At 34.4% G+C, this 13559-nt stretch overlaps 1 protein-coding gene across 6 annotated transcripts in view; it reads right to left on the bottom strand.

The window, feature by feature from the left end:
- LOC123680372 (myelin transcription factor 1) overlaps positions 1–13229 on the bottom strand; it is a 34572-nt gene extending 21343 nt beyond the window's left edge. For all 6 annotated transcript variants that reach the window (XR_006747507.1, XR_006747508.1, XM_045618242.1 and 3 more), the window contains exons 1-4: positions 13018–13229; positions 8629–9752; positions 643–715; positions 515–555 (exon numbers count right to left, since the gene is read on the bottom strand). Coding sequence is in view for 4 of the 6 variants with exons in the window: in XM_045618242.1 (XP_045474198.1) it covers positions 515–555; positions 643–715; positions 8629–9752; positions 13018–13040 (1261 nt within the window). In the remaining 2 variants the exon portion in view is untranslated. The remainder of the gene's footprint in view (positions 1–514; positions 556–642; positions 716–8628; positions 9753–13017) is intronic.
- Between the last annotated feature and the right edge of the window lie 330 nt (positions 13230–13559).

Raw genomic sequence — 13559 nt, 5'->3', positions numbered from 1 at the left:
TATGACAATATACAGGGGGTGCCATTTGAAAATGAAAAGTGAAGGGTAGCTACCACAGGGCCGGCAAATTAACGAAACTTTTTATTCATCATTGGGAAGGTGGGAAGGTGTTATACAAAGCAATTTTTTTATTATCCCGTCAAATAAGCTAGATATTGCCTGTATACAATAACTCGGGAGACCCGGTATACCAAGCAAGACTCAAAATACATATGCCATGACCTTGTCAGCTAATGATTGAGATTTTGGTTGCTTTGGATGTTATTTATCCAAATTCAACTCTTTATTCTGAAATTTCGACTCGCATCTTGTGAAGCTTGGTACTAACGAGAAAAAAATGATATGGCACAGGCAGCGATGCTTGGGACTTATTGAGTGACGTGGTACTTTTATGATATATTCTCCAGTGTCATTGGAAAATGACGAAATCACAATGAGTCGTACCTAGTATGTATCACAACTTAAAATTATTATTGTGCTTCACATGTTCCACATATTTTACAATTAGACTTACTTTCTGGGGTTACTTTATCCTTTCTAGGGCATCCGGAAAGACTGTTAAATTTTTATTTTTTAGTTCTTGCACATGATGAAGTTAGAAAGAATATATTAGTTATTTCAAGATTTTGGGCATATATTTACCTTCGGTGATGGGAGTAAAGTCCTGTTACGTGTCCCTGTCCTGTACAGCCTGGCGTTGGACATTTTGCTCCTTCTGTAAATGAAAATAAAGGAATTGAAATAATTTAATCTTTTTTCATATAAAAACGCTGAATTATCTTTGCCGAATTGATTGTAAGTTCAGGATATTGAAGGAACCAACAGTTTAATCCACTGAACTTTATTTGTGTCACAAAAGTCATTTCAATTTATAACAGATATATTAATAAAGGGTGCCCTTGTTAATTGCGAACTTGAGATATTTCGTTTAAAATGATCTTCGATACTCCGAATTTCTCTGTAACTTGACGTTTGAATCTCATGATGGAAAAGTTAAAAGTTCAATTCAATACATACGGTGTAGATAATAGATAATAATAATAATAAGAAAATAAGAGAGTTTATTCAGAATATTACAATAATAAACTCTATAATACTGAAGAATCAGAGCTGAAATAATGAAGAAAAACAAAGATATTCAAATTAAGAGTAGATATCCAAGAACAAGAGCCTTCAACTATCAATTGATGAAAAGTCTCGACACTCATAAAAAAGCTATTATGAACTTTTTAAATTACGTATTCATTATAAGGGAAGGAGAAATCGATTGAAGTACCTATATTCAATTGTAACATTAAAGCTGGAATAAATTTGAGGAATAGCTATATCTGATATCATTTAAAATCCCAAAGTGATAAAGGCTATAAAAATTTTAACAAATTGATTTATTAATACCTCACTTCGACATCGATAAAAAAACTATTTTGAATGAATGATTTTAGCTTCTTCATTCCGAAAGCAAAATATTCTCGGAAGGAAGGGGGACTAGAAAAACATCAAATTGGATCACCGGGTGAACAAAGAGTCTTCTAAAGGCACACCTATATGCTACCTCTCCCATTTTTTTTTCCAAAACTTCCAAAATGTCCTACGACGAATTCCAGTGCACATTTTCAGACCATAATCCTACCATTTTTCAGGAAGGAAGGAATGAGGAGAAAAAAAAATGTAATATACGAAAAGAAATATTCATTTGTCTGAATTTATTGAATTGCTCTGTTGAAGTAAGATTAATTATAAAATTGATGCTGTAAAAATGTGGAGAAAGAGTTGAGTATGATATTACTACAAATCAATTATCGTTATAAGTTCTTTATTTCAACATCCATCGTAAAGTGAAATAATCAATGATAAAATAGGCGAGATTCGGCAGATTTGACAGTCAATTTTCTGACTTACTGAAGAAAAATAAGAATATGCACCCAATAATGAAAAAAAAAATCCAATGCGACAGAAGGCTACGAAAACTTCAACAAATTGATATATTAATACTTCACATCGACATTGATAAAAAAAACTATTTCGAACTTTTCCAATTACGTGTTTAGATTTTTCATTCCGAAAGCAAAATATTCTCCGAAAGAGGGGGGAGGCCGTAAAAACAGCAAATAGGATCACCGGGTGATCAAAGAGTCCTCCAAAGGCACACCTATATGCTACCCCCTTCAAATTTTTTTCCCTCCAACATCCAAAATGTCCGACGACGAATTCCAGTGCACGTTTTCAGATCATATTCCTACCAATATATCAAAAAAAAATATTCATTTGTATGAATTTATTGAATTACCTACTCTGTTGAGGTGAGTTTAAATATAACATTGAAGCTGGAATAAAGTAGAGAAAGAGTAGAAAATGATATTACTCCAAATCGATGAATGTCAAGTTCCTTATTTCAACATCCATCGTAAAATCAAATATTCAATGGCACTATGCGCTTATAGATTCAGCAGATTTGACAGTAGACAATTCTACCAATTGTCTGACTCATTAAAAAAAAAGAAAAGAATAGTCCGAAAATGCGACAGAAAGCTATGAAAACATCAACAAATTGATATATTAATACCTCACATCGACATCGATAAAAAAAACTATTTCGAACTTTTCGAATTTTTACTAATCTTACATCCAAAATGTCGAACGACGAATTCCAGATCATAAACCTAATATTTTTCGGGAAGGAATGAGGAGACAAACAATAGAGTATACCAAAAGGAATTCTGATTTGTCTGAATTTATTGTATTACTCTGTTGAAGTGAGTTTAATTATAAAATTGAATCTGAAGTAAAGTAGAGAAAGAGTAAAATATGATATTACCCCAAATCAAAAACATTTAAATTCTTTATGTCAACATCCATAACGAATATGACACCCACCGAAATACGAAAAACCAAATTGCTACCTGATGTTGACGTTCCTTGATGAAGACGAAAATTTCCGAATGTCACCGAATAGAGAATTTTTTAGTAAGTTTATGATTAACTGTAATCGAAATTGTCGAAATATTTTTTGAATTAATGATGATTTTAGATTAGAGTTGTAGAGTTGTTAAATACTTGTGATAAACTGACCAATAAACTCTCATATTATTATTATTATCCATCGTAAAGTCAAATAGTCAATGGCAAAATAGGCGAGATTCAGTTCTACGGTTCTACCAATTTTCTGACTCAGTAAAAAAAAATAATAAAAATATGCACCCAATAATGAATGAAAAAAATTCCGATGCGACAGAAGGTTATGAAAACATCAACAAATTGATATATTAATACCTCACATCGAAATCCATAAAAAAAACTATTTCGAACTTTTCGAATTACGTGTTTAGCTTTTTCATTCTCGGGAGGAGAGGGGGGCTGTAAAAACAGCAAATAGGATCACCGGGTGATCAAAGAGTCCTCCGAAGGCACACCTATACGCTACCCCCCTCAAATTTTTTCCCTCCAACATCCAAAATGTCCGACGACGAATTCCAGCTCACGTTTTCCGAACGTCGCCCGGTCGTTCGTCAGAGAAAGGACAGACGAAAGGATAAAATAAAGTTGCCGGCTGATGCGCGCCAACTTTCCAGAGAGTTCCGACGTCGACGACGGCGTAAAACCCCGCCCCGCACAGGTCGATTAGCCTATCCTGCAATAACGGGTGGAGACTCGGGAGAAAAATATTTTTTTTCCAAAAAAGAAACCGCATCTGTGAGTGGAGGGAGCTGCGGGTGCGCGCCAGCGGTCACCGCACCTGCGGAGTAGGCGCCGGCTTCGGAGGCCACCCACTCCCGGCCCGCTGCGGAGGCGGTTGCTCCGACGTGCCGGACGCCGCCGTCGTCGCGATGCGCCGGGAAAAAACCCACGTATCGACGCCGATCGGTCATCCTAGAGGAAAGAGAGAGAGGTGGGCGTCGCGACCTACGGGATTTTCGAAATTATACGCCCTTTTCCACACGGCCATACCGGTTTTACAACGGGATTTATGTTGCAGAACGGGCGGGATTCAATTGGACGATTTTTTCTATCCGGGATGAAGGACCATGAAAGATGTGGAAAGCGCGAGCGACGAATTTGGGAGGTTCTGCACGTTTGTTAATAATCGTATCTACTAGCACCTTAATATTTCATTATATTCATTATTTCATTGAATTTTATTGAAAGTAAAAGATCCAGAAAATTCATTAAATGATCAATCAAAATTCAAAATTTTTGATTCTTACGTAATATTCAAAAGAATTGTAGATACAGAATGTAGACCCTCTCGGAAATATTATTGCATAGTTAAGAAGATGACTTTGAAGGATAGAGAGTTACAGACTAAAATAAAAAAAAAAAGTTGAAACAATTTTTCGATTTCAAAACATACAATCAAAAATTCAATACTATAGAAAGTGAGATCCATAAAATCAGGAAATGAAAAGATTCAAGGTTTGAAATATTAAAATAGATGTTACATATAATTTCAATAAATATATTATGAGGAACGCTATTTCCTTATTCAACATCTTCTCTCATTTTTTATTATTTATGTTATTTCGGATCTTTTTCATAATATTTATAGTTAAGATTAACGTTATGTAATAATTTGCTTCAACAACCCATCTGTCTCGATATTCCAACCCATTATTCTATCATCTTTTCAGTATTTTTTTTGTTATTCAATCATTTTGTTATTCTCAGCAATAAAGGAATTCGTTCATTTCGCTCTTGAATGAAAATTCACACAATAAATTGATTGTATGTTTTCACAGAATAATTGTGGACAAATCTGTTGATTAGCAATTTTGATCCATTCTCTTGAAGAAATGTTTAACGTGGCATTGATAACCTTCCAAAATTTCAATGAAATATTAAAATTTTGGTAGCAAATCATAAAAAAAGTGCCTACTATACAAAACTATAAGATAAACTTTTGACTGATCAAAAAATTATCTACTCCAATGTAGACTTGCTCCATGGATACATGGATAACTCATTTAACCAATGTCCTATTCTTCAGAGAATATTTTTTCAAATAATTTCACTATCTCGGAGAATATTCGCCCTATTTCAGAAAAATTTTTCATTTATCCTCATGAAATATTCAATATTGTCTACTAAAATGTACCAGGTTGGTTAACTTGAAAGAGTTTGTCAAATCCTTTTTGCTGATAAGTTGGCTGTCATTTATACTCAGATGACCAGTGCCTCTCAAGTGAGTTTTTCGATTTTTTGAGGGTTGAAAATATCTCATCAAATTTTAAATTGCATATATGATTTCATATGCCAAAAGGCTCAAAATGTTACACAATTTGCGGAAAATTTATTGCTCAAATCCCAACAGATCTTATCAGACAACCATATTTTTCTTATATGGCTTCAGTTTACCTTTTTCCTAAAATTCAAAATTACCATCAGACCACCTTTCTTAGTTCACAGAAGACATGAAAAAAATTGTGACAAAATGATACAGAGATCTGTTAGAGCACTTAAAAATATTCACGGCTTGTACCAACTGCTTTTGAATGAAGAGGTTTACAATTCTTTTTATATTATTAAGTATCTAACCCCGAATAGAATCGACCCATAATGGTGATGTTTTCTAGATACCATTCCTCTAAAATATTATTATGCAGAATTGAGTGCTGATCAATATAATCCGAATCTAATTTGATTGTCAACCTTCGAAGAAGAAGTAGTATTTTTGCATCCCCCTTTTTATAATTCATCAAAAATATTGACATTTTAATATTTCAATTTTCATGGGTTAGAGAAGTTAACCAAAAAAATAAGGAATTCAGACCAGTAATATATGTATTTTTGATATTATATAATGAATGAGAAAAAGTTTAATTAAAAGAGTTGAAGCAAAGGTGAATGAAAAATAAAAACCAAGAAATTATAAATTCATCCAACAAGAAAACTTTTAGATGACGAAGATATCGAATGTTTACTATGACAGAGGACTCATTCCAATTTCGAAATCAAGTTCAAGTTCCAACATTCTGAAATTTCTCCGCCCCCCTCCACTTTATCAACAACTCCCATTAAAAAGTTGAACTTCCAGGAGTAACTTTTTTCAACAGCACGATGACCAAGTTGCAGCACAACTTTTAAGACTTCTCAAATAGTTTGTCTGGTTTGTTTCGATAGTAGACACCCTACTATGAATGGAGGTAACCCACTTATTTTCGAAAAGTTTGCTGCACACGAAGTTCAAAGTTCCCCAGTTCAGTAATATCTACCTATGGTGTATTGGCGGCAGGCAACAAAAGTTGACACTTCAGATCAATATTGTTTCTCTGGTAAGAAATTGTGTAGTAAAATTGGTTTTTCAGTGTTGTTTAGCAAGTTTTTATATAATTTGAGTAAATGTTAATTTACGTTATTTCATATTTGTTTTTTGTTATTGCAAAATTTTATATTACTTGTATTCGACAGTTAGGTATTATTTCATTTCCTTATTTTTATTTCTGATTTTTCTTTTATGATTAGTGTAGTTGTAAAGTATGTAATAGTTACCTATTATTTTCTGGTATTTTTTAATTTTGATCTACAATTTGGAATAAGCCCTAGTTGAGCTAGCAGCTTCATTTTATTGGTAGATTTACACTGTCGGTTGTTTTATATGATTTGAGTAATTATTAACGTACATCACTTCATATTTGTTTTTTGTTATTGCCAAATTTTATAATACTTTGTTTCTACAGTTTTGTATCATTTCATTTAATTTATTTCTGATTTTTCTTTTGTGATAAGTATAGTTTTGATATTGATTATTTTTGTATTTTTTAATTTAGTTGAGGTAGCAGCTTTACTTTGTTTTTCACAGTCGGTTAATCTACATAGCCAACAGATTCATCTAGCTGACAGACCTATGATTTATTAATTTTAGGGCTTTACTTTTCGAGTGTTTACTATTCTGACTAAATTTCTTCGATAACCATTTCCTTGCATGCATCGTTTCTTCTCGCACGTTCCATCATTTTACCGATAAGTCATTCCAATAGGCAGTCAAGGATAGGAGACTCATTGCGTCTAGGGGAAGCTTTAAAATCAGGCATCTACGCCGAAGGGCAGCGTTGAGATGGCAGTTTGAAACCAAGTCACGTTATCGTTAAAACAGCTTATAACTTGTTACAAATAAAGCCGTGCCGTAATGCTGAAGACGATGCTTGCGGTGACGACGAAACAGGTGACAGCTACGTGTTTCATAATTTATTGCACCAATGGTTCTTGCGGTTTCATAATTTATTGGGCACCCCATCTGAGGTTGTATTGAATTAAGGGTTTGACGTGGGTTTCGGGAAGATCCGTACTCGGAGGACCAAAAAAATTTTACGAACAAAATAGCGTTATTCTGAAAATATTTATGAGGCTAATGAAATGAGGTCATGAAAATTCGAATTGAAACCTCTCTTAATCACCTATTGGAAGACAGAGCAATTTAAGCGATGGGGGGAAGGTATAGAAATCCAATGACAGTTATTCTTTTTCACTTTCGATATTAATTTGGTATCTTTATGAAATATTGAATCAAAATTTTTATAGATTCACTAAATTTTTTTGAAAGTTAGAGGTCCAGAAATTTTATAACATACTCAATCAAAACTCAAATAAAATGTATTTCAGTTTGTTATATTCAAACAGAGAATGTAGATAGATGGTTTTGAAAATATTAATCCAAAGTAATATGTAAGAATTTGATAATCTACAAACAGTTAAGCATATCTATGTTGAAATAATGGTGAATTTTGCATCTCGATGAAGATAATTCTTATTATTTACTTAATTTTTTACATACAAAAAACTGATTACAAAATAATTTACTATTGACTGAATGCTGATTATTTTTTAATTTTTATCTGCATATTGCAAAAGTCTTTTACTATTTTGATAAGATCAAAATCAAGATTTCTTTTAATTTTTCACGAGTTTTGTGTCAAGAGATTATTCAAAAACTATGAAAGCTATTTACATAAAATTTGTTGGAAATATTGGTAAATATCCAGAATTGGTCCTGAATTCCGTATTGCAAAGTTTAATATTTTTGTAGTTATGAATCTTTGAAGAATTGAGGTCCAAATCCCCTACCAATATTTTTTGTCTGAAATACGCCTTGCGATAACATGAGTGTGAATTTTGCAGAATTTGGATTGCTGCATCTGTTTTTGAAATCTAAGAAATGTCGTACTGCAGACATGACTTAAACATAACTTTAGAATTGAACTAGACTAAAACAATTGCCAAAAGAAACGGATCACTTGCACTCGCTAACGATGATCGAAAACGACCTTAGCAGTAAGGTGGTGATGTGTTTTCAAGAAATACTAATTTCGATTGCAATCCACCAAAAACACGAAAACAATGGATTCCTTTGAATGTTGCTCAAGAAAAATTTAATATGAAATATAGCTTCTGAAACAAACTGAACTGGCAATTCAAAAGCATATCACAATGGGAATCAAAACATCGTCTTGAAACCGCCAAGCATTACGAATGAGATGACGTTAATAAAACTGTGTCAAAAAGCCGTCCAAACTTTTTTGTTTAGTCGATTCATCAAGGCAAAACATCCCTTATTCCCCCTACCGACCGAGAATTCAGAATGCGCCCCAAACAACCCCGCTAATTCGAACCCCCATCCTCAAAATAAATTACGCTCACCTCTTCCTATACTGTTCGGCGACCACGCTCCCCCTGCAACTGTCACAGCTTTCCCTACGGGGTTGCTCGCAGCACCCGCGGAAGATCCGCCGACTGCACTCGCCCTTGCACCCCCTTCCTTCGATTCCTGCAACGTGCTGGCGGTCCTGGATCCCAACGTGGCCGGCTGCAGGATCGTATACTGCTTGTTCGCACCCTCCGGTGACTTGTTGGACGTAGTCTCCGGTCCTATCTCGGCCGGCTTGAGAACTGGATGCTTACCCTCCGTGGGGATGGCTTCTGGATAACCCACAAAAGTCGCTTCAGCAGGAAAAGGACCTAGGTTCACCAGGGTAGAACCTTTGGAAGGGTGTGGAGGTCGAAACGCTGACGTGGAGGAGAAAGGAGACGACTGGGTGTTTTTGACCATACCTTCGAACTTCTTCAAATCCTCACCGGTCTTATCAGGCTTCGTCCTGGTCTCGTTCATCTCAGCAGCCGACTCCGACATGTCTATCTCCAGCTCGTTGGAGGAGTCGTCCACCAGCTCGTTGAAATCGGGTGGCTTGTAAACGTCACCATCGTTTTTACTCCTCCTTTTGAAACCATCATCTTGTCTGACCTTCCCAATCTTGTCGGAGAACTTTTCTTCTTCCTCATGTTGATCCCTCAACGTTATCACATCTTTTAGGGAAGAGGTGTTTTCGGAACTGCTGTTAGAAGATGAGGATGGCGACATCTTCACTTTGGCTTTGTTCTCGTCGAAGAGGTTTTCGAAAGCTGGCTCTTCTTGCTTTACGTACGACGATCCTCTAGGTCCAGGCCAACTCCCAGATAAATTCTTTAGTGCAGCTTCCGTTTCACGGATGAGATTCTCATCGGCTACGCTCTCGTCAGCTGAAGAATTTTGTGAAGAGATCTTCTGGATTTTCTTCGCCGGACTGTTCATTGAGGAGTTTGGCAACGCTCTCTTCTTCTGTGGAAGAATTAGTGGTTTCAAACATTCTTCGTCTATTTTTTTCCGACGTTTATCTTCGATTTGGTCTTGTTTGAGCGGCGATTTTATCGATGTGGACATGCTGAAGGGGTTACCTGGCTCGACCTTCCTCTTTTTCACTTGCGCTAAAGGATATTGGCGGTTAGACCTGAAACAAATTACCCTGAATGAAAAAGTGGAAAATTTCAGTGTTTTGTTTTTATATTACTTAATTTTGATATTATATGATTGCGATTATCTGTTAAGGTTATCTTTGGTTACTTATTTGTTTCCAATAAAATATATGAACCTATTTCTATCGATTACTAATTTAACGCCGAAGAAGTAAACTGATCTTGAAATTTAGTATTTCAGGGGAAAATTGTTGAAAGATAATATCCGAAACACAAAGACAAATGTATGTCAAGGAATAGTTGAAACCACAAGAGGTATAAATTGCAATGAAATAACGAAGATCGGAAAAAAGGAATATATTCAGCTCAAGCCATAAGGTATTCAAGTCCCAATTCAAATGGGAAATATGGAGTTCAATTCTGTAGGTTTCAGATAATCAGTAAATTTGACAAAAATGATTGTCAAGTTTTCGAAGTTTGCCAAACTCCTCTTCGTATCTTAAACATCTATCCTTGATATCATTAGTTTGATTCCTGTAATTCGGTTATTACAGGTGAAATTTAATTTTAATCACTAGCAAATCACAAGACTTGAATTGTAAAATAATAAAATGAGGACCAAATAATTCCACACTGCACAATGTCGAAAATTCATACGAAAAATGGAGTTGAATCAGATTGAAATGATAGACATCTGTTGACAAAATCCACTTCTCCTCGAAGGATAATTTGTACGAAAACATTTCATAACCGATTTTTGACGGCTTTCACCCACCAATTAAGCCGAAGACGGAGGGAGATATCTCGAATTCAATTAAATAGTCTTCTCGAACTCCCTCGATTGAATTGACCATCTTCAGTGGGCGGATTAATTTCCGAGTCGATCCAACTAGGATTTTGCAGATAGCGAGCCCAGCAGGAGTACGTACCCCTCGACGGTTCACCAGAGGGATAAACCGGTTGATCCTTGTCTAAATCAAATACTTCAGACTTTAAAACCAACCCTCATCTGGCGGGATTCGATATCGAAAAGTTGATATCTCGAGAGGAGCGTGCCCGTTTTTATCCTTACGCGAAAGAGGGGAAGGATTCCTTTATTTCTGGTTGAAATGTTTCAGATTTGGGTGATAAGGTCAGGTAGATTTCGTTAGGGTTGGGTTGTAGTCTCTTTCAATTGTTATATTTTGTGTTTTTTTATGATTTCATGTCGCGAATTGGTATTATATCAAAAAGATAGAATGAATGAAAAAAAATGTTTTATGATCAATTGAATGATTGAAAACAATAAATAAATAAAAATTGAAAATTATGATAATTTTTTCGTGCGGGTTTCTATATGTTTGTCCCTTATTCTGTTCTGTCATTTTTTATTCAAAAATTTATAATTTCTTTCTGACTAGATTAAATTTAGTTTGTTTATGAAAAATTACCAACTTCCTAGAGAAATGGATCATTTATACTATAGAAATTCCGATGAATAGGCATTGAAAGTCTTGCTCTGGACTTTTTCTACAATTCACTATATATTTTCCTGATTGATTCCAATAAAACTATAGGTCTTTCCTTAGAATATGATTAAAAAGTAAAACACTTCATTTCCGCCTATTTAGAATTAAGATTTTTTCGTTTCATTGAATTTGTTGTCAGATATTTTGAATGAATTTTTCATTATGTTTTATTCCAACCGAATATAATTTCGTTAAAATAATTCTTATGTGAAAATGATTGCCAATTTGGTAAATATTCGTTTTTTGGGACTACTTATGAATTAATGATCCCGGAGTAAGAGATCAGAAAGAAGACTCATTTAGGATTGAAATTAGGTGGTGTAATGATGAAAAGATATTGCTGTTTCTAATGGAAAGGAAAATTATATATAATTGAGTATTGAAAAAGTTGAGCCAAGATTCACTTTGCTGGACAAAAAAACATTATGAACTTCAAACTTAGAATCCGATATATTCATAATAATGGAATTATTATGCAACCATGAATTCTAAAATTTATTGAAAAAAAATTTAAAGTTAAATTTATGATTGAAGGAAATATTACTTTTTATTTCAACCTATAATTCGAAATAAAAAAAAAACATTTTGCCGTGTGACGATAATATGAAGAAGTTTCCAATATTTTCGTTGTTATCTCACAAATTTGAGTCAGATAGCTCATTAAATTTTATATTTATAAAAAATAATATTGTACCACATCTAGATCTTGATCTCAAAAATTGCCAGCGAGATATTTCATTTTTAATGATAATAATATTTTTGTTGATGAAAATATTCATTTCAGTTCCGAACGTTATTTTTAATAAATTGAGAAAATTAATGTTCACTTGTCAAAAAGTTCAACCCTTGTTCAACTGAAAAAAATGAATCCAAGTTGAATTTTCAACTAATATAGATATGCTTAATAAATATAATTTGGAAAGTCACTAATTCTACGAGCTCCAATAATACTTTCAATTTTCTCATTATAGTTCTTCGAATTCTATTCCTTTTTAATAAAATATATTACGTATTTCAGAGCTATAATATTTTTACGTGATGGAAGCCGAGATAATAAAGGAAAATAGTTTTAAATATTGTCAGCACATTAGTAAAATATATTTTGGAACTATAAAAATAATTTATGAATATCTCTTATCACAAAATCACGCGATTATACCTTCATAAATTCTCTAAAACACGAACAAAATTCTGAATTTATCCAGAATCAAGTAAAAATACCCAAAATTAACTTCCAAAAAAATTAATAATGACATTTTTGTTGATGATTGCATTCATTTCGGTTTTCAAAGTTATTTTTTATGAATTGAAAAGATTGATGTTCATGTATATAAAAATTCAATCAACAGAGATATGACGAAAGTTAATTTCAATTTCGAATTAATATTTGCCTAATAAACGTAACTTGGATAGTTACAAATTCTGGAAGGTGATATTTCACCTTCTAGAATTTGTAACATTTCTCATTTTTTTCATCATAGTTCCTCGTTTTACATTGTAATAAAATACTCTACAAAATTTCAGAACTATAATATTCATACGTCATAAAAGTCGAAAAAATGAAGGAAATAGTTCGGAATTCTGTATCGGCGAAATTCACAAAATTTACAACAAATTTTTCGAATATCACTTAGCGCAAAATTAAACCTCCATAAATCTTCTAAAACACAAATAAACTCAAAATAAAACAGAACCAACCAAAAAAAACCCAAAAATAATAAAATCGACTTCTCCGAACAAACCTCAATCCCACCACCATCAACAATCACAAACAAACCTCTCGATCACATACCTATTGACAACTGTCTCGAGCATTTCAAAAAGCACCACAACTGCGAAAAGGGCGAACAAACTTCCAAAAGTCACAAGAGATATCGTTCCCAATCACGTTAACGTGTCAGTTCGTGAGCGTCATCAGGCGCGTCATCGTCAATGTTGCACGCATACCGCGCTCTTGTCCGTTCCCGAAAAGGTGCGTGAACGGCACACGCACGAAACTGCAACTGATCGCTGCAGGAGCAGTTTCTGCCTCCGCTGACCGAAAAGCCGCGGAGGATCGGCGCGTCGAGACGCCCGCCGTCGGAGCGAGCGCGCGCACTTTTCAAGAATGCAAACTCGTCTTTCGAGGACGTTTCGGAAGCTCGGACCACCTTCCTTTTCGGCGTAGTGCCGGGCCGGCGGATAGATGGCGCGAGCGAGGCTATTTTGTGGTGAAAATGGTTCGGTTTTTGGGGGTTGAGAGAGTTGACAAGGTGGACGAGTGGAAAATGTGCTTTTTGTGAGTTGGTTCTTTCCAAAAAATTGTTAGTACGGCAATATTGGGCATTTTTATTT

This window comes from Harmonia axyridis, chromosome 5, assembly GCF_914767665.1.
Source record: "Harmonia axyridis chromosome 5, icHarAxyr1.1, whole genome shotgun sequence".
Lineage (NCBI taxonomy): Eukaryota > Metazoa > Arthropoda > Insecta > Coleoptera > Coccinellidae > Harmonia > Harmonia axyridis.
The sequence above is the reverse complement of the archived record's forward strand: the minus strand, read 5'-3'. Positions and strand labels throughout refer to the sequence as shown.